The sequence below is a fragment of the Panthera onca genome, chromosome D1, assembly GCF_046562875.1.
Source record: "Panthera onca isolate mPanOnc1 chromosome D1, mPanOnc1 haplotype 2, whole genome shotgun sequence".
NCBI classification, from domain to species: Eukaryota; Metazoa; Chordata; class Mammalia; order Carnivora; family Felidae; genus Panthera; species Panthera onca.
In genome coordinates, this window is record NC_138348.1 from 47,920,222 (window position 1) to 47,942,002 (window position 21,781).

General features: G+C 44.4%; 1 protein-coding gene, 1 long non-coding RNA gene and 1 pseudogene across 13 annotated transcripts in view; 1 reads left to right on the forward strand and 2 right to left on the reverse strand.

Annotated features, from left to right (window-relative positions):
• The window catches only part of LOC132661449 (uncharacterized), a 203,706-nt gene that overhangs the window by 27,305 nt on the left and 154,620 nt on the right, over positions 1-21,781 (reverse strand). The gene's annotated exons all lie outside the window — the stretch shown is intronic.
• The window catches only part of IRAG1 (inositol 1,4,5-triphosphate receptor associated 1), a 119,727-nt gene continuing 106,971 nt past the window's right edge, over positions 9,026-21,781 (forward strand). For 4 of the 11 annotated variants that reach the window (XM_060605988.3, XM_078433205.2, XM_078433204.2 and 1 more), the window contains exon 1: positions 9,027-9,424. In XM_060605988.3, coding sequence (XP_060461971.1) covers positions 9,358-9,424 — 67 coding nt within the window. In that variant the 5' untranslated portion in view covers positions 9,027-9,357. Of the gene's footprint in view, positions 9,498-21,781 lie in introns of all 11 variants that reach the window. The other 7 variants (XM_060605986.3, XM_060605993.3, XM_060605994.3 and 4 more) reach the window with 4 other exon arrangements.
• LOC132661447 (large ribosomal subunit protein eL30 pseudogene) lies at positions 15,847-17,144 on the reverse strand (annotated as a pseudogene).

Sequence of the window (21,781 nt, forward strand, 5' to 3'; positions counted from 1 at the left end):
GAGCCACCCAGGTGTCCTTGGTTGCATTTTGAAGGTAGAGCTGAGATAATTTTCTGATGGATTCCCTATGGGATGTGTGGGGAGCTGCAAGTGGGGGGCCGTGAATGATTCACATTTTGAGCTTGAGCAACTTGAAGGATGGACTTGCCATTTACCAAGATGGAAAATGCTGAGGGGAGAGCAGGTATTGGGGGCTGCATGGAGTAAACTGGAGAAGTGTATCAGACGCCCAAGAAGAGGTGCTCAGCCAGCAGTTGGATACATGACTTTGGGGTTTGGAGGAGAGGTCTAGACTAGACCCAAACATTTGAGAGTCTTCAGACAGCATTTAAAATCATGAGCTCGGAGAAGATCCTCTTGGGAGTGAGTGCAGGGAGAAGAGAATTGAGGTCTGAGAAGTAAGCCCTGGAGCAGTCCAGCATATTAAGCATCAGGGAGATGAGGGGGAACAAATGCATCCCCCCGCCTTTCTTTCTTCTTCTTTTATGGTTATGAAAGGGAACTGTTCTATTTAATTCAGTTAGCCTTCATTTGAACAAAGCTGCTTACAAAACTTATTTTGGGTTTGCTCTTAAAAAGCGATATATGCTCTCTGCAACTTCAAAGTCCTTTAAAAAGGAAAAACACCCGGCTCTGAGCTGTGGAAGAAGGTCTCACTCATGGTGTAGTCATCGAACCAGCGAGTCCAATGCATCTGGAGATCAAGTTCCTCTCAGGATTAGTGAAATCAAGCTTTTGTTAGCATTAATTTAATGGTGGAATGTCAACTTGAAAACCTCAAAAATCTTTTTCTGCTTCACATCTCTTCCCCTTTTTCATCCAAAAGAGAAACTATGTAAGGCCAGAAGGGATAATATAAGAAAGGTTTGACCCTTCCTTTGGTGAGATAAACAATCTGTTGTGTCATGGCACCAGCACAGAAGTCCTGAGACTACAGACTGAGACTACAGTGTAACTCAGGGTTGTTTAGGGGAGGGCAAGGTAAGGATAGATCAATTTTGTGATATAGATCTGGGGTCTCAGTGGACCATGCGTTTTTTATGAGTCAAGTAATGACATCATTGTTCCAGGAGCCAATACAATTGTAGGTTGAATTCAAAGCAATCTGGTGTTCTGGCCATATGAAAATAGAATCCCCTGAATAAAGAGACTAGTGGCTGGATGACAACTAGCAGTCCCCTATACTGTTCTGGACTTTATAATGTGAGACAGACTTTGGCAAAGTTTGTGTTGTTTAGTGATGAGAGGGACCAGCATGGGACAAGAGTTTAAACAAATGACAAGCTTGTGGCCTCAGCTGTCACTGTCTTCAGATATTGAAGGACTGCCAGGGTATGAGAGAGATTGGCTCTGCATTTCACCATTGGGCACAAGAGAAGTAAAGGAGAAAAAGTTACAGAGACCTTTCTATTGTTGGAATGGGTTGCCACATAGGGCTATAAACTCTCTCTCCTTTGAGGAATTCAAGTAGGGGGTGAATAATCAATAGTCAGGGATGTTTTAGAGAAAAGGCTCTTAGGTGGAGGCCTATGGATGAGCCTTAGGAGGTATGTAAATCCCATGAAAGTACATGTCAAATTGTATGGGCATGTTCCATTGCTTTTATTAGGCCCTCAGACCTAATAAAGGGACCCTAAAATGTTAAGAAGGTCTGCCATAGCAAATATCTTTAAGCAGGGTGGCCTATAAGACTGGTTGACCTCTGTGGTGTTCTTAGAGTAAGTTCAATGGTTCTAACTAGCTCCCCATTCCCTGGCAGAGTGATCCTATGGAAAGAGTATTGATTTCAGAGTTGGATAGAACTTGGTTTAACTCCTGGTTCAGTTACTCTGTACCTTTATGACCATAGGCCTGTTGCTTAATTTTTCTTAACCTCAGTTTCTTCGTTTGAAAAATAAGAATAATGAAAGCTATCTTACAGGACCACTGATTAAGGTAATACAGGTCACCTAGCACGACTCTGGCTCATAATGGGAGCTTGGTAAATGTGTGGTCTTTTCCTCACTCTTTGTCCATGACATCTTTTATCACCTGTCCCACCACAGTCTCTGAACAAGGACACCATATTTATCACATGGCCTCAGCTATGACTACTAGATTAGAGCAGGATACCTGCCCCTAGGGTAGTTAATGACTTATGATACTTGGCTTAAACAGACAAGCGAGGCCAATCAGATGCTTTTGAGAATCTGAAACAAGACAGTTGTCAGGTGGTTGTGGGGAGAACAGGGCTGGAGTTGAGAGGCCAAAATGAGCCATAGCAAGGAGAGTGTGCACAAAAAGGAGAGAGGAGAAGGAGGAGGAAGCAGATGTATAGAGAAAGGGAGGAAGAGGGAGAGAGGGAATCACGTGGTTTGTGGGAGACAAGGATACAGACATTAAGATAGGGTAGAGGCCTCAAGTTCTGATGGCTCTCTGCTCCCTTGAGGTCTGGGTGTACTTCCTTTCCTGTCCTCATATTCTGTGGGGCTCAGTTATCATTGGCATGAGCCCCCTTTACGTTTGAGCCAGCCAGAGTGGGTTTCTGTTCTTTGCAACTTTAAGAATCCTGCATTTTACCCATCTGTCCTGCCATTAGGTCTGCTTGCACGTCAGCCTAGCTTGGAATTCTTTCTTTCTCCTTGACTTTCCCTGCTCTACTCAGCACTTGATGCCCTGCTGAATTTCCTCCTTCTCCCACAAAGCCCTTCCTGAGCAGCCCAGCACCACAGGCCTCTCTTCCCCCTAAGCTGCTTCTTTTTTTTTTTTTCTTTTTAAAACTTTATTTCAACATAACTATGCTTACAGAAATACACTCATATTGGTTAATAGAATGCAATTTAAGTTTAACTTATCCTACACAATTTGGAGCAAAAACTTGGTACATGGTTTAAGTGTAAAAAAAAAGATTTGCAATCTGGTTTATTTTTCATCTATCATAACTGTATATAAAAGATCCTCCCATCAAATGATGCTAAAGCAAGCAGCAAGAACCTTGAGAAATTAACCTTTGGTTTGTCTCGGAAAAATAACATGTATTGCACTGTAAAAGTTTATAAAATTGGTGCAACAAAACATTGTTGTAATGTTTCAATGTAAGCTACTTCTTTGATGGATATGTGTGAACTTGGGATGCAGGGGAACTCAGAGGAGGGGACAGACTCATCTAGACTTCTCCAAAGAGCAGTACTGCCTTCTCTGAAATCCTTTCCTGACCATCTCCCCTTTATGGGACTTCTAAGGTCACACTGGTATCTCAGTCCATCCTTACCCACATCCTCCCTCCCTCTTCCCACACACTCATGTTATCACATGGTTGCTGAATGAAGAACTGAGCATTACCTTCACATCAAAACCCTGTCAGCAACCCCTGCAAATTGGCTTCTGATCCCATCAGTCTGTAGACATGACTCTTTCAAAGTCCAAAATCTTGTTTACAATCTTCATCTGTGACTTCAGGCTCTCTAGAGACCCCTATTTTTAAGATTTATGCCATCAGTTGAGATCTCTCTCAAGCAACAATCTGGCAAGCCTGCATTTCTACCATCTTCGGGGCATCTCCACCTGTGCATCCCAACGGTATCTCAAACTGAACTCATGTCTGGGGTGCGTTGGTGGCTCAGTCAGTCAAGCATTGATTTCAGCTCAGGTTATGATCTCACGGTTTATGAGTTCAAGCCCCATGCCAGGCTCTGTGCTGATAGCATGGAGACTGCTTGGGATTCTCTCTCCCTCTCTCTCTGACCCTCCCCTGCTTGCACTCTGCCTTTCTCAAAAATAAGTAACAAACAAACAAATAAAAAAAAACTGAACTCATGTCTTCTTTAAGCAGTGTGCTCCTGCTCCTGGCTTCCCTGTGGCATTAACATTCTCCCTACCCATCACAGGATCAAAACATTTGAGGACACTATCCCTGCTTAGAACCCCCGTGGGGCTCCCGGCTATCATGCAGGTAGACCCAAACTCTGAAGCCAAGGCTCCTTCACAGTATGACCTACTCAGCCAGCCCCATGACAGAACCCCTGCCGCCGCATTCCTGAGTGCTTTTCCACTGCCATACTTAGGCTCACCCTACTTCTTCCTTTAGGAACAGTTTCCCTAACCCGCTTGCCTCTTGAAACTTTGATCTCTTGAAACCTTGACCTTGCCTCAAATGCCAACTCCTCTAGAAAGCAAACCTTCCTAAAGTCCCACTTCTTCCTTGGAATTCCTGCAACACTTGGTTCAAGTTCAATGACCCCATCCTAGCCCACCCGTGTTCTTCCTTATAGAAGAGTTTTACTAGTGACATCTCATGTAAGCACACCGACAGACAGTTTGCAAATCACTTTCACATGCCTTAGATCACAAGTGTTCCTTCCTTTCTTGAGCCTTATACCATAAGCCCCTGGAGGGCAGGAGTCATGTTTTGTTTATCTCTGTAACCTCACTGCCTAGCAGAGGCCAGGAACAGGATATGTGCGCAGTGTGCTTCCTTGAGACAAACGGGTAAGTCATGCTCTTGAGGAAGAGTGGGGAAAGCAGATGATGATTTTTCCAGCATCATTCCCTCTAGAACTGGCCCAAAGCAAAGTCAGGGTACCAGGACGCTTTTTCTCCCCAGCCCATTCCAGGACCACTTGATTCATGGGTTATCATTTTACTGTCATTAGTTACCTGATGCTCATATTGTTTTAGGTTTGGCCAGTAAGAGTCCCTTCCTTTGTTCTTTGATGTCACCATCATTTCTGAGGCAGTTCCTTACTATTTGGCACAGTCAGATGTTCCAGGCTCTTCTCATACTTTCTCATACTTTCCCTATCCCAGCCCTCGAGGTACTCGTTTCTCCAAGGACTCCTAGATCCTTTCGTTGGAGAATGGTATTTACAAATCCAAATCTGTGTACAAAGTGTGTTCATTGTAACTGGAGCATGCTATTTCCAGACCTTCTCAGTGGGCAGAGCTAGGAAACAGATGTATGTCTCTGCACACACATCTGTCTGTATGTATATAAATATGTTTATATACACATTCCCACCTGTTTATCTATCTCTTCCTTCTCTCTCCCCTTCTATCTACCTACCTGTCAATCTAGTCCATGCCAGTACCTACAGTTCCAACCCAGCACTGCATGGCTTATTCAATTTTCCCTCCTTTCTGTGTTTGTATCTCCCTCTTCTTATAATGAGAAACTTGATTCTCCTTATTAACATGTTTACTAATTTACTCAGCCCAGGGATGCACAGAAAGTACTTTCAAAATCGCTAATCCATATGGAAAAGAAATCTACTCAATATTTGTTTATAGTTCTTGTCTTCAATTCGCCTGAAGGCATTTGGTCTAAATTCTGTGTACAAAAGTTAGCCGAGGTAGTTCCTTTCCAGCCCCTTCTCTCCATAGACTGAATCATCTGCTTGGCTGTGTATCTCATTTCTGCCCTTGTCACAGCTGGCTTTTCAGGTGCAGAACAGTAGAGCCCCTTCTCCATGGGTCACAGCCCCCTCCTGCCTCTATTAGGCATCCTTCCTGCATCCTCCCTCCTCTTGCCAGTTCCAGAAACGTCCTCACTAATGCCCCCTCCTATTCTCTTTGTGGCGTTTATTTCTTTTTAAGGAGTCCTTTGCTATCATTTCAATGGAATCCTGGGAGAGAGAGGAGACACCTTATGTTCCCATTCTGTTGTCTTGAACCCAACACCTGGGGACTCTAGAGTCAGGAAGATCTGGCTTTACAAACCAAGAGACATGGGCATGCTTGTTGACCTCTCTGTGTCTTGCATTCCTCATCTAGGACATGGGTGTGAGAAGCCCTACATCACATGGATTTGGTGAGGACTGAACTAGACCTCACATGTATAGTAGCTAACACAGTGCCTGGCACCATGTGTGGTAAATGACACCTGTCATTGTCATCTGATTGACACCTAGGTGTCGTTCCCACTGACTTGGCCACTTATTTATTTGCTTACTCATCCCAGGCCTACTAAGTGCTAGGCATAGCACAGAGTCTCTGAGCATACAAGGAGCAGGGAAATCTCAGTGTGGTCATCCCAGCTGTCAGTCCCCGAGCTGGCAGTGTTTTTGGCAAGATGCTGCTTCTCCAAGCTGGCTTCCTTCAGTCCCAGGATGAGCTTTTGGCCTGGGACTTTCAGACTTCTTCCCTGGCTCTGAGTCAAATGGTCTGTTGGGAGAACTTCCCCCAGCTGTGTGCCAGTGTATCTCTGCTGGGCCACCGCTTTAATGCTGAGGACACATGATTGTCTCTGATGGGAATGAGTGATGAGCTGAAGACTTTGGTAGAGTGAGGCCAAATCCCTGTGTGGCTCCAGGAACAAGGATAAAAATAGCCAAGTAATTGCTCATGCTCTTTTAAGGATTAAAAGTCAGCTTTCAGGCAAGCTGTGAAGCTCCATGACCAGGACAGCAAGGGACACGGTTCCTTTTTTAGAGCTTTGGTCAGCACTCCCTGTGCACTGCTGGCTTCTGGGCTTCTGCGACGCTATTCCCACTTGATTAAGGGGGTCACCTTCACTAGTCTATACCCCACACGGGCAGAGATGGGTCTAAGTTGTCCCTTCCACATCTCGTCATCCAACACCAGGTCTGGCACTCTAAAGGTGCTCAACAAACATTTTTAAATGAATATATGAGCTGTGAGAGCCTATACTGTATTTTAAAAATAACCTTTAGAATACGATCTATGGTCTAGTAAAAGTAATGCACCAATGCTAACTTCCAGGTTTTCATATTGTACAACAGCCAAGAAAGATGTTACCACTGGGGGGAAGCTGGGGGAAGCATACATAAGACTCTTTGTACTGTTTTTGCAACTTCCTGTGTGTCTGTAATTATTCCAAAATAGAAAACAAAAGCAATGAAAATTATTTTTGGTTAGGTTCGTGTCAATACGCTTTGACACTTGGGGGAGGCAGTGCTGAAAGACGACTTGATTAAATCCCTATTCACTGCAATGCATTTGTTTCATTATTATTTTTGAATATAAACATATGATTTATTCATATGATTCAAAACTTTGAATACATACATAAGTTATATAGTGGATACTTTCTGCCCCAGCCACTCAGTTTCTCTCCCCATTGGCCACTATTGTTAATGTTATTTGTTTCGTATGCTGTTTTAGTGAGATTGTGTGCACACATACACACATGAACTTGTGACTTGTGTATGTGTGAACATAAGTATATTTGTGCATGTTTGTGTGTATATCTGTATCTATCTATCTATCTATCTATCTATCTATCTATCTATCTATCCATATACTGTTCTGTTATCTTACTTTTCCCACTTAATCATATCTTGGAGGCTTTTCATATCACTACACAGAGTTTCCTTATCCTTTGTTATGGCTGGACCCCATCATCTTTTATGGCCCCCAGTTGATACACATTTGTGTCATTTCCAATCCTTTTGCTTTTATAGACAAAGCTGCAGTGAATAATCTTGTTCATTTGTCATCTCCCAAGTGTGGGAGTGTGTTTGTAGAAAAAAATTCCTAGAAGTGAAACTGGGCCAAAGGAGATGAACCTTATAATCTTGATAAGGCTAAATTGTCTTCTATAGAACTTGTTCCATATTACATGCCCACTAGTAATGTGTTTTATGAAATTCTTGTACTAATTCAGTGATTTTAGAAGTTATTTGATGATTCCTTGTGAGTCTGGTGAAAGCTATGGGCCTGGACCCAAGAGAAACACAAATCACACAGTGTTTCACATACAATTTCAGTGGGCTCAGAAGCTCCCAAAGGCTATCTATGAACTCTAGTTTAAGACACTCTGGCTGAAGGGGAAAGAGCTTTTTAAGTTTATTTATTTGAGAGAGAGAGAGACAGACAGAGAGAGAGAAAAAGCATATGAGCAGGGCAGGGGCAGAGAGAGAGGAAGACTGAGAATCCCAAGCAGGCTCTGTACCTGTCAGCACAGAGCCTGACGTGGGGCTTGAACTCATGAACTCGTGAGATCATGACCTGGGCCGAAATCAAGAGCTGGACGCTTAACTGACTGAGCCACCCAGGTGCCCCAAGGGGAAAGAGCTTTAAGGCCAATCCACCTAAGTTCACCTCTTAGCTCTACCATTTCCCATCTGTGGAATGTCAGGAGAATGGTTTCACTTCTTCATGTCTCAATTTCCTTTTGGAAGGGAAGGTACAATAACTCCATTTTGTAGGGCACTACATGCTTTTATGTAGAGCATCTATTATAGAGGTTGGAATACAGCAGGTGTTCAATATATGGTTTGTATACACACCCACACTTTGCACCCTCATCACACACCCTCGCATGCACACAAGTATATATATATATATATATATATATATATATATATATATATATATATTGGACATACTTAAAACTACACTGTATAATGTTGTTTTGGATATACTTATACTACAAAAGTTATGTGTTGTTTATCTGAAATTCAGAGTTAAGTGGGTGTTTTGTATTTTATCTGGCAACTCTATCCAGGGCTTCTCTGAGCTGCCTCTGGCCTCAGAAGAAGGCTGGAGTCCCCATGTGACTTGCACAGAGTCTGGAGCTCCATGACTTTGGCCCTACGTGGGCACTGCATCCAAGGTGGGTGAGGAGCAAGTAGGGTCAGCATGTGGGCTCCGGGAGAGAGACAACCCGTCCTTGCCTGCATCTGGGCAGGGGAAGGAAACAAATTTGTGCCTGTCAGCACTGTGACATGCTGACACTGTGCTAAGCCTTCCCTATGGTCTCCTTTATCCCTCCTGCAACTCTGTGAGTGAGGTGTTATCACTGTTATCCCTGTCTTAGAGATGAGGAGACTGGGGCTCCACAATGCAAAGTCCATGGGTCCACCCAATGCAGGAACAAGGATTGAAGCCCCTGGGGCTGCTGCCAGGTCTGGAATTAGCTGAACCTACTAGGCCCTTCTCTCTGATAATCCCAAGGGTTTAAGGTGGGAGCAGCACCCCCCCCCCCCCCCCGCCATGAATCTCTGGGACAGGAAGTGTTCCCAGTTTCTCCTGGCCCTAAGCCAGGGTCTTGTCCAGCTTCACATGCTTGCTGGGGATTCCAGGCTAGGAGGCAGATCTGCAGAGTTCTTCTGGTCCCTGTCTGGCCAGGATAGTGCCCAGCAGCACGAGCCGCCAATGGGCACTGCCCTCTGCTGTGTGGGTGCCCATGCGAGGCACTCAGGGCAAGCAGCTGCCTTGCAGGCCCAGTCTTCCCTGAGCCCTGGGGCTGGCTTGGTCAGCTTCCCCTGCCATTAGCCCCCTCAGTGGGGACACAGGGGGCTCCCCAAGGAGCTCCAGGCTCCAAGTCCCAGCCCCTCTAGGAGGAGGCGGTGGCCAAGGCTCAGCAGCCAGAGGCTTCTCAGCTCGGAGCTCCAGAGCCAGATGTAACATTGACCTTAAATGGTAAAAGCTCCCCAGAGTGAAGAGAGGCTGGCCAGAAGAGGAAAGGGGAATAACTCAGTTTTAGGTAAGTCATTGCTATATCCAAGAATAACCTGCTCTTCAGCTGGGACGCGAGGGAACCCTTCTCCTCCTTAAAGGTACAAGGTGCTGGGATGGGGGCGCTTGACTTTAACTTTCAGGGGAGTTGGCTTTTTTGGGTGCCATTTCAGCTGAGTATTTTTATTGTTGCTGTCATGATTTTTAAATAAGAAGTGAATCTTGCCAGTCCTCTAACTTAACTAAACCATGCTCCGTCTGCTGCTGTTGGAAAGGGTGCACAGGCTGGGGTGAAAATGTGGGTTCTGAGTGAAGAGCCCACCCCCAGATTTCCTGTGGGCCCCTCTGGGGAAATAGCGGGTCCCCAGGTTATGCAAGTCTTCTGGGCAGGGCTTTTCCCCCACTGCCTGCTATCCCTTTCCCAGCTCAGCTCTGTGCTTACTCCCTCTGTCCTCCACCTCGACCTTGTGCTGCACCCCCGTCCACGTAGGACCCTGTGCTGGCCCAGCCCTGTCTCCATCCTTGACCCTGCCCCTGTTTCTGTGCCTGCCCCTCCTGTCCTGTGTTCTGGTTGCAGCTTCTGTTTTTATCTCTGTCTCCATGTTTCCTTCTGTGCCCAGCTTTGCCCCCTGTGCCCTTTCCCTCCTCTCTGGAGTGGGTACATGTGCCCAACCTGTTTCCCTAGCCTGGCTCACCTCCAGGAGCTTGGTGTCAAAGCTATCGTATAGCACTCAGGCTGACTTCCCCCAAAGGAAAGGCCAGTGGACAGAGGGCAGAGAGGGGCCTAGCTGTCTTGTTTCCTCCTGCCCAGGAAACGGCTGTGAAAGCCTGGAGATTCTCTGCAGTTTGAGTCAACAGAGTGCAGGGTCTGGGGCCCCTGGCTAGTACTCCTGCCTCCCAGAGCTCGGCAGCTGGTGTTCTCTTAACACTCTTCAGGCTGCCTTTTGGGGGCCTCTCAGGGGGAAGTAAAGAAGCCATGGGCTTGTCTGGGCTGGGTCTCCTGCAGGGAGAAGGAGGAAGTTTCCCAGGACTGTTAGGCTGGAAGCACTAGGGAGTCAGAGTCTGCTAAGGATTCTGTCATCCCCACCAGGGGGCGAGGACACCCTCGTGGGACAGGTGGGGTTAATTCCCCTACAGCCTCCTGGGGCACTTTTCTGGGGAGGAAAGCCAGGTTAAGTGACTTGCCTAAGGTCAGACTGCTAAGGAAGAGCAGTGCTAGGACTTGAACCCAAGTCTGAGTCTAACAGCAGACAAGGCGTGAGTGACAGGGTACTCCCACCTTCAATAGTTTCTTGTGATTTCTGACCAAGTGAACGATACAGTTGTCACCGTCATGTCTGGTCATCCTTGATACAGTGGTGTGTGTGTGTGTGTGTGTATGTGTGTGTTGAGGGTGACTATATTCACAGCTGATGTACCTTTCTCTATGCTTGGTGGTAAAGTGGGACATTCCTGCATACCCTCGAAGGTTGCCTGGGATGTATAATCATGTACTAATTGCTACAACATAATCAATGCTCCCATAAACAATGTTTTTTGGAAGAAGAAGGGGAAAAAAAGCAAACACACTATTTTTAATACATCTAACACTGTTCTAAAGCACATCCCATATAGTAATTTAGCTTCCACAGCCCTACAGGGCAGGGATTATTGTTACTACCCTCATCTTGTAGATGGGGACATTTTAGCATAGAGAGGTCACACAGCTGGTGAGAGGTGGAACTGGCACTTGACCCCAGTCAGCCTGTCTCCGGAGGCTCTGCTGTTAACCACCATGCTCTATTCATCTCTACTTGGTACCGCTTCTGAGAGGGCAGTGGGGAAGCCCTGACTGTCTCCTGATGCTCTGCCTCAGGCTTTCTGCACATGATTTCTTGTGCTCTCCTCAGTAACGCTATGAGGGATGTTATCTTTGCCCAACTTTACAGGGAGGACACTATGAGTAGGGGATGTTAAATGACTTGTCCAAAGTCACCCAGCCACCCAGTGCCAGAGCAGGCAATTTAGTATCTTGAATGAGGGTAGTCAGTGCCATGTAATACCTTCTTCTTGGCACTGATTCTCAGGTGGACCAGTGGGCTCATGGCTTCAGGGTGAGGGTTCTAAGTCTCCATGTTCATAAGCTTCCATGAGGAAGCTGGATGATGCCTGATGGGCTGAACCATAAGTACGGTTCCCAACTTCTCCAATGGCCCTGCCTCTTTCCTTCACGTCTTGGTAATGAAGGTGGGTGGATGTAGCCCACACCTCCAGCAGGAGAAGAGACAGCCCTGTGAGGGCTGAGACCTTGTCTCATCTCCACTGTGTGCCTGCACCCAGAATGATGCTGGGAGGGACTGAATGTTCAAGGATCAATTTGTTTTCCTTATGAAGAAATGGACATAATGCTCACAAATTGTGTTCCAGTTAAACAGGGCCCTGGTTTATTGTGTATGCATACCTGATGATCAGATTATTTTAGCCTGGTAAGGTGGGGGTCTCAAGTTAGCCACCTCCTCCCACCCTGGCCACCTCTCCACGGAGCCACCGGCCTGCCACTCAGACATCAGCTGAGGGGTTGTGACCCAGGAGGAGCAGAGTCCTGGATGGGTGGGAAGGAGAAATTTTGGAGGTCAGATGTTGCCCCTGCCACTTGGGAAGCTCTCTGAATCGATGGGAGGGGGATAGAGAACTGAGTTCTTGTGTGGTAAATGTAAAAGGAAGTAGAGAGAAAATTGATATAAATGAAGCCCCTCATGAGATGCTTGTGCCAGGATCTGTGCTAGAACGTTATTTCATTTAATCCTCACAATAGACACGAGGCCGCTGTGGTAGAAAGAGATGGAGTAATGTGCCCAAGGCTACACAGCCCGTAGTGGTGAGCAGGGATGTCAGCTCAGGCCACTTGGGTCTAAAGTGCAGACTTCCTGTGTTAGATCCACCCTGCTTCTAGTTAGTAACACGCGACTTGGGGAAGTTATCAAGTGCCACAGTCCACCTGATGCCAAAATCAAGAAAAGAGGGAAAGAGATATTGTGTTTGCCCTATAGACCCTGGAGGCTGGAGCCTGAGGTTCAGGGGACAGCTCAGGGCAGCCTCACTGGATGGAATGCAGAGGCAACATGAGCCCATGACCTTGTACAAGCCCTGCCTTCTCTGCAAGGGCTTTCTGCAGAGAAGAAGGAAAGCAGATGATGGTCAGCAAGGAAACCTCCTTCCCAGTGGGCCACAGCTGTAAAAAACAGTTTTCAAAGTCTGGGCTTAATCGGTTCTGGTTACTTTCCTCCTAGTACTATTTTATGTATAATTCTTATTCATTTTTTCCCTTATAATAAAAGAAATATATGTTCCATGCTAAAATTTCTTGGGAAATATATAAATAAGTATAAACAAGAAATACAGGGGCATCTGGGTGGCTCAGTCGGTTAAGCGTTGACTCCTGATTTTGGCTTAGGTCGTGATCTTATGGTTCATGAGTTCAAGCCCCACAGTGGGCTCTGTGATGATGGCGCAGAGCTTGCTTGGGATTCTGTTGGTCCCTCTTTCTGCCCCTTCCCTGTGCGTGCACTCTGTCTCAAAAATAAATAAATTAAAAAAAAGAAATACAGAAGTAAATATGAAGAAATAAAAAATCCCCCAGAATCCTGTCACTCAGAAATAAATATTGTTAATACGACGGTGTGTTTCTCTGCAATTTATAAAACTAAGGTCTTACTATATGTGGTTTTAAAATTAATATGTGCTTTAAAATTTTTTTTAAAGATTTAAGTTTTCTAGAGCAGTTTCGGTTCACAGCAAAATTGAGAGGAAGGTACAGAGATTTCCCATATACCTCCGGCCTCACACATGCACAGCCTCCCCCATTATTAACAACCCCCACCAGAGTGGTTCATTTGTTACAATTCATGAGCCTACACTGACATATCATCATTACCCAAAGTCCATAGTTTACCTTAGGGTTCACTCTTGGTGTTATTCATTCTGTGGGTTTAGGCAAATGTATAAGGGCATGTATCCACCATTATAATATCATGCAGAGTAGTGTCACTGCCCTGAAGATCCCCTGTGCTCCACCTACTTACCCTTCTTCCCAACTCCAACCCCTAGCAATCACTGACGTTTTTACTGTCTCCATATTTTCACTTTTTCCAGAATGTCATCTAGTTGGAAGCATATAGTATGTAGGCTTTTCAGACTGGCTTCTTTCATTTAGTAATATGCATTTAAGTTTCCTCCATATCTTTTCTTTTTTTTTTTTTAAGTTTAAAAAAAAATTTACTTTGAGGGGTGCCTGGGTGGTTCAGTTGGTTAAGCGTCCGACTTTGGTTCAGGTCGTGATCTCGCCATTCACGAGTTTGGAGCCTGCTTCAGATTCTGTATCTCCCACTCTTTCTGCCCCTCCCCTGCTTGCACTCTATCTCTCTCTCTCTCAAAGATAAATAAACATTATAAATAAAATAAAATAAAATTTATTTTGAGATAGAGTGACTAGAGGAGGGGCGCAGAGAGAGGGAGAAAGAGAGAATCCCAAGCAGGCTCCACACTGTCAGTGCAGAGCCTGATGTGGGGCTCAAACTCATGAACCATGAGATCATGACCTGAGCCGAAGTCAGATGCTTAACTGACTTAGCCACCCAGGTGCCCCGCTCCATGTCTTTTCATGGCTTGATAGCTCATTCTTTTTAGCACCAGATAATATTCTATTGTCTTGATGTACCACAGTTTATTTATCCACTCACTGAAGGACATCTTAATCTGCTTTTTAAAAATTGAACATTCTATTGTCATCATTTTAAAAATATAATTTATTGTCAAATTGGCTTACATACAACACCCAGTGCTCATCCCCACAGGTGCCCTCCTCAATGCCCATCACCCATTTTCCCCTCTCTCCCAACCCCCCATCCACCCTCAGTTTGTTCTCTGTATTTAAGAGTCTCTTGTGGTTTCCTTCCCTCCCTCTCTGTTTGTAACTATTTATCCCCCTTCCCCTTCCTGATGGTCTTCTGTTAAGTTTCTCAAGATCCACATATGAATGAAAACATATGATATCTGTCTTTCTCTGACTGACTTATTTCACTTAGCATAACACCCTCCAGTTCCATCCTCGTTGCTGCAAATGGCATGATTCCATTCTTTCTCATTGCCAAGTAGTATTTCATTGTATATATAAACCACATCTTCTTTATCCATTCACCAGTTGATAGACATTTAGACTCTTTCCATAATTTGGCTATTGTTGAAAGTGCTGCTATAAACATTGGGGTACATGTGCCCCTATGCATCATTTTCCATGCCATTAAAGATACTTCAAAACATGATTTTTCAATGGTTGTATAATATAGAGTAATTTTAGCTGTGCCATGGTTTGATCACTGTTCCTTTTCTTGGGCCCTTATGAATGTGATTTTTCTTTGGGGACTGCTTCAGTGGTACACACATGATGGCTTTTCTGTACATGTATGACATTTGAAAACCCAGCTCTCAGAGGCAGGCTTGTGTGGTGTGGCCCAAGGTGTGCCTTATTCTGCAAGATAATAAGTGAGATACTGACTCAGCCCTAAACACACGAACTCACATCACAAGAATGTTATTCCCTTGTGAGTTATTTTTAGTCCTGCTGTGAAGAAGAAAGCCTCCATCTGATGTAGCCTGGGAATGAGAGGGGCTACAGGACTTTCAGCACTAAAATCAGAAGTCCCAGGCAATTCAGGACAAGTTGTTCACCCTGGCTTGAACTGTCTGTGCCTTCAACATCTTTCAGACCCTGGCTTGTCTCCCTTCGTGGCCAAAATGAGAGCGAGCCTTGAGCCTGGAGCCTTTGTCAGGCAATAGCTAGTATTTAATAAGTGTTTTCATTTATTTGTATAACTCCTCTCACCTTGTGGTATAAGCCGTACTGCTTTTTCCATTTATGGTAGAGTTATAAAGTTTGCTTATTGGATAAAAGTAATAACAAGGGTAGCTAACACTTATTGAGTACTTACTGTGTGCTAGGTGCTGTTCTAAGGTTTTATTGGCAGTACCTCATTTAGTCCACACAGCAACCCCCTGAAGTAGTTACTGTGATTATCTCTGTTATGTAGATCAGGAAACTGAGGCACAGAGAGGGCCAGGAACTTGTCCAACAACACAAAGCCAGTAAATGGCATCCTCACCAACACTTGTTGTTTCTTGTACTTTTTTTTTCTTTCAGGTTTTAAAACAAGCTCTAGCCAATTTTATTAAAGAAAGCTTTTATTTGTTTAAAAAAATTTTTTTTACATTTATTTATTTTTGAGACAGAGAGAGACAGAGCATGAATGGGGGTAGGGTCAGAGAGAGGGAGACACAGAATCTGAAACAGGCTCCAGGCTCTGAGCAGTCAGCACAGAGCCCGACGCGGGGCTCAAACTCACGGACCGCAAGATCATGACCTGAGCCGAAGTCGGCCGCTTAACTGACTGAGCCACCCAGGCGCCCCAAGAAAACTTTTATTTGATTTACTTTTCACCAGTCTGTTCTGGCATGCTTCGAATGATATCAGAATCACCTGGATCAATAATAGTCAGTGTGCACACTCTGTAGTATTTCCCACATGCTGTGCCCAATTCAATATTATTGCCACTGTAGTGATGGACACCAGTTTTGGCCAACATGGCATAGTATTCTATTTCAGATTTCCTCAAGGCTGGGCAGTTGTTGGCGAGGATGACCAGTTTCACTTTGCCATGTCTGATCATTTCCAGAGTCTGCTTGTACCCTAACACATACTTCCCACTTTTCATAATGAGTTGGAGCTTAGAGCTGTTGGGCTCCAGCGACTTTTTCATCTTCTCTGCGGCCACCATCTTCCTGCCTTAGGTGTAGGACGGACCCAGCCAAAAGCAACCTCCAAGATGGCCGGGAGAGAGAAAGGCTCTTGTGCTTTTGATTGTAGCCATTCTGACAGGTGTGAGATGATATCTCATTGTGGTTTTGATTTGCATTTCCCTCTTGATAAGTGATGTTGAGCATCTTTTCATGTCTGTTCCTCATCTGTATGTCCTCTTTGGAGAATGTCTGTTCATGTCTTCTGCTAACTTTTTAATTGGATTATTTGGGGGTTTTTTGGTGTTGAGTTGTATAATTTCTTTATATATTTTGGATACTAACTCTTTATTGGATATGTCATTTGCAAATATCTTCTCCCATTTGGTAGTTGTCTTGTAGTTTTGTTGATTGTTTCCTTCAGTGTTCACAAGCTTTTTATTTTGATATAGTCCCAATAGTTTATTTTTGCTTTCATTTCCCTTGCCTCAGGAGACATATCTAGAAAAAATACTGCTACAGCCAATGTCAGAGAAATTATTGCCTGTACTCTCTTCAGGTTTCACGTTTTGGTCTTTAATCCATTTTGAGTTTATCTTTGTGTATGGTGTTAGAAAGTGGTCCAGTTTCATTCTTTTGCATCTGAGTGTCCAGTTTTCCCAACACCATTTGTTGAAGACACTGCCTTTTTCCCATTGCATATTCTTGCTTCCTTTGTTGGAAATTAATTGACAAGCAGGCTTTCTAAAGCCTACTTACCCCAGCCCTCTGGAGTGCCCTCTAGTGGAGGCAGGTCCCCTTAAATCATAAAGCAAGGAAATGCAGAGCAGAATGAGTGTCCCCTACAGGGAGAACATTCCCAAGAGAAAGGGAAGAGGAAAGGGCTAAGCCAGTCAGGTTGACCATTGTCAGAACCCACCATCTGACAGCGATTCCCCTGGAGAGTGAGGCAAACTATAAGAGACTTTTTTTTTTCAGAGTTTTTCCGCCATATATTTCAAGGCTATATATATATTTTTTCACTCACACACCCTCTGAGATTTTATTTTTTAATTATTTTTTAAAATATGAAATTTATTGGCAAATTTGTTTCCATACAACATCCAGTGCTCATCCTAACAGGTGCCCTCCTCAATGCCCATCACCCACTTTCCCCGCCCTCCCACCCCCCATCAACCCTCAGTTTATTCTCAGTTTTTAAGAGTCTCATGGTTTGCCGCCTTCCCTCTCTGTAACTTTTTCCCCCTTCCCCTCCCCCATGGTCTTCTGTTAAGTTTCTCAGGATCCACATAAGAGTGAAAACATATGGTATCTGTCTTTCTCTGTATGACTTACTTCACTTAGTGTAACATTCTCCAGTTCCATCCACATTGCTACAAAAGGCCATATTTCATTCTTTCTCATTGCCAAGTAGTATTCCATTGTATATATAAACCACAACTTCTTTATCCATTTATCAGTTGATGGACATTTAGGCTCTTTCCATAATTTGGCTATTGTTGAAAGTGCTTCTGTAAACATTGGGGTACAAGTGTCCCTATGCATCAGCACTCCTGTATCCCTTGGGTAAATTCCTAGTAGTGCTATTGCTGGGTCATAGGGTAGATCTATTTTTAATTTTTTGAGGAACCTACACACTGTTTTCCAGAGCGGCTGCACCAGTTTGCATTCCCACCAACAGTGCAAGAGGGTTCCCGTTTCTCCACATCCTCTCCAGCATCTAAAGTCTCCTGATTTGTTCATTTTAGCCACTCTGACTGGCATGAGGTGGTATCTGAGTGTGGTTTTGATTTGTATTTCCCTGATGAGGAGTGATGTTGAGCATCTTTTCATGTGCCTGTTGGCTATCTGGATGTCTTCTTTAGAAAAGTGTCTATTCATGTCTTCTTCCCATTTCTTCACTGGATTATTTGTTTTTCGGGTGTGGAGTTTGGTGAGTTCTTTACAGATTTTGGATACTAGCCCTTTGTCCGATATGTCATTTGCAAATATATTTTCCCATTCCATCGGTTGCCTTTTAGTTTTGTTGATTGTTTCCTTTGCAGTGCAGAAGCTTTTTATTTTGATGAGGTCCCAATAATTCATTTTTGCTTTTAATTCCCTTGCCTTTGGAGATGTGTCAAGTAAGAAATTGCTGCGGCTGAGGTCAGAGAGGTTTTTTTCCTGCTTTCTCCTGTAGGGTTTTGATGGTTTCCTGTCTCACATTCAGGTCCTTCATCCATTTTGAGTTTATTTTTGTGAATGGTGTAAGAAAGTGGTCTAGTTTCATTCTTCTGCATGTTGCTCTCCAGTTCTCCCAGCACCATTTGTTAAACAGACTGTCTTTTTTCCATTGGATATTCTTTCCTGCTTTGTCAAAGATTAGTTTGCCATACATTTTGGGGTCCAATTCTGGAGTCTCTATTCTATTCCATTGGTCTATGTGTCTGTTTTTGTGCCAATACCATGCTGTCTTGAAGATTACAGCTTTGTAGTAGAGGTTAAAGTCTGGGATTGTGATGCCTCCCGCTTTGGTTTTCTCCTTCAACTGAGGGTTGATGGGAAGGGGATGGGGGAGAGGGGAAAATGGATGATGGGCATTGAGGAGGGCACTTGTTGGGACGAGCACTGGGTGTTGTATGTAAGCAATGAACCATGGGAATCTGCTCCCAAAGCCAAGAGCACACTGTATACACTGTATGTTAGCTAATGTGACAATAAGTTATATTAAAAAAAAGAAAGATAGCCATTCCCCTGGGGGGCGGGGGGGGGAGTCGGGAGTCTTACATTCTGTGGCTCCTCCCACACCAATGAAACAATCATGTAGGAGAAGAAGCATGATGCCCCTAATGGTGCCTCAGTGAGGGCTGACCCAAGCCCTGTTGCAAAGCTGGCCTCTGAGGTGATGTACACCAGCAGATGTGCCACACCCTAGTGACAGGTAGGGAGCTTTCAGGCTGCAGAGGCTGCCATGTAGTACGAGGAGGTGAGCACCCCCAGCTCCTCTCTCTCCTGCCTGATGGAACTTCACCCTTTCTCTTCCTGACATGCCTAGTGGGCACCTGTTTGAGGAGCAGTCCTTCTGTGGACAAGACAAGCATCCAACTAGAAGTATCTGGTATGGATTTTTTTTCATGCAAGTTCCATTTAGGCAGCTCCAGTCAAGGAGCAAATGGCCTCCTAACTACCTCTTCCTCTGGGATCCTTCATGTAGATGGACAATGAAAGGAGGGGATGGGAACTACCATTGTTTGAGCATGCTGTTTGTGCCAGGTGTTTTATATATATAATATGTTGTTAAACTCAGACCATAGCCATCTAAGGGAGATATTTGTGAGCAACTGACACAGTCCACTTACTCAAAACAACTAATATTAACTAGTAAGTAAAGAAAGGGGACTCAAATAAAAAACCATCAGATGCCTAATCTGTGGCAACTTCCATCTGTCTGTGGCACATACACCCAGGCCATAGAGGAGAGTGAGAATGTCCATCCTCTGTGTCTGCTCCTGTAGTTTGAGCCTAGGGGGTCCTGGCACTGCTTCTCAGAACAAAAATGCCCTGAGCTTTGGGGCAGGATGCTGGACAACTCTACTCTGTATCTCTCTTTGTCTTCTTTCAATATGTGACAATCTTTATCATGTTTCATAACCTTGTCTATGAACAAGCCCCTTCCTCTGGTAGGAAAATACAGTACAAGTCTAGAATCTCTATCATAAGAAATGCCATGTTGTACACTTTGAGTCTTGAGACACTCTCTGTCTCACCAAGTCTTGTGCCCTAAAAGGTCATAGACCCTGCCATAGTCACCCAGTCTGCCTCAGAGGCAGCATGGAGTAGTGGTTGAGACCCCAGCTTCTCAAGTCAAATGACCTGAACCAAGTCTCAGCCTTGCAACATATTGCGTGACCTTGGGCAAAATGATCTAACCTCTGCTGCCTTACTTTCCTGACATATAAAATAGGCTGGTCATGATGTGTCTTGTTCAAAGAATTGTTATGAAGATGAAATGGATTAGTGTATTTAAAGAACTTATTTGTGTATAAGTATTCAACAAATAATAACTATTATTCAAGCCCAGGTTAACATCGAGCACATGGGACTCCTCTATTTTGTGGCTCCAAATTGTCAGGTTTTTCAAAGGGCTGTCTCATCGTGATATTTTCAACCTGGGCTTGATTCACTGGTAGAAAGAATATAATGTCTTTCTGGGCTTCTCACCTAAGACGTCTTTCCTGTTTCCCAGCTGTGGTCCAACTAGTCCCTAATGTAGGTTGGAAGGTAGTGGTGATGAGGTTAAGTGTTGTTAGGAGGAACCTAGATGGCTGAATGCCAAGAGAACTCCCTAAAAAGCATCATCTTGGGGGATGTTCCAAGGTCCTAGCCCTATTCCTAAGCCTGGTCAGTGGCCTGGAGTTGATTGTTCACATGGAGACTGACTCATGATAATCAAACTCATAAGAGACTGAAGTATATAATTCTGAATGTCTGTGTGCTAATGTATGGTGGGAGATAATCCTTTCCAGTGACCAAAATGCCTGGAAGATGAAAATTTTTCTCAGAAGGTAGAACGTTCTGAGGGGATGTTTCACCTAGGCTAGAGCCTGATAGTAATTTCTGCCTACAACAGAGAGACTTCCCCAGAGCACAAGAGGGGTCTCTCCCCTGGAAGCCTTAAATCAGCCTTTGTCTTTGGAGTCCCGTTTTATTCTGGAGAAAGATGGGGTTTGCTGGAAGGTAGTTCAGAGAATCAAAGGAAAAAGTAGACAGGCAGGTATTGGGAAGGCAATCCCCAGGGCAGTGCTGGGGACATGACAGCAGGAACTTACCTTTTTTTTTTTTTTTTTTTTTCTAGAGCAGAGGTCTTCTCTAGGGCAAAGGTTTTTTGATGGTTCATCTCATCGGTTAAAAAAATTGTTTTAGTATGCACCTCCAATTTATGTGCATTTCTTTAAGTCATATTCATGAGCTACATTAATAAGCCAGTTATTTTATAAAACACATAAAAATAGAAATTTTGAAGGGTTGAGAAAGATGAAATAATATATGAAAATCATGCTTTATTTTTTTTAAACAGTGCCACCGGCTTTTTTTTTTTCTTTCCTTAAGAGTATTCCTTACTGAGAGAGCTCATTATGTTTTAAAATCTCAGCTCTTTGGATAACCCCTCAGTTTAATGACTGTCATGGTAAATGAGATACTGTAACAATCAGTCTTCTGGCAAGGAACCAAATCCAACTCAACTGGCTCAAGAGACTTTAACAGAAGGACTACTTACAAAAGATGGTGCCCAGGCACCCCAGAATGAGCAGCAGCAGGAGGCTGTTACTAGCCCTAGCTGGAAGGGGCAGGAGAAAGAAATAGTGAGGCCATAATCCAGTGACATGGGGATCCAGGGAAGAAGGTCCCTCCAGAATGAGCTGTAGTTAAGAAGGGATACATTCATGCCAGAGATGTAGTGCTGCAGCAAGTGGGAACAGAGAAGAAAGTCCCCCAACCTCTCTCTCCTCCCACCTCCTCCTGGACCATTAGCCAATCTCAGGAAACAAGCATGGGAGCCCAAGTGATACATCTGGTAGATGTCATCTGGAAACATGGGCACAGAATAGATCAGGGGGAAGGCAGGGAGAGAGGGAGA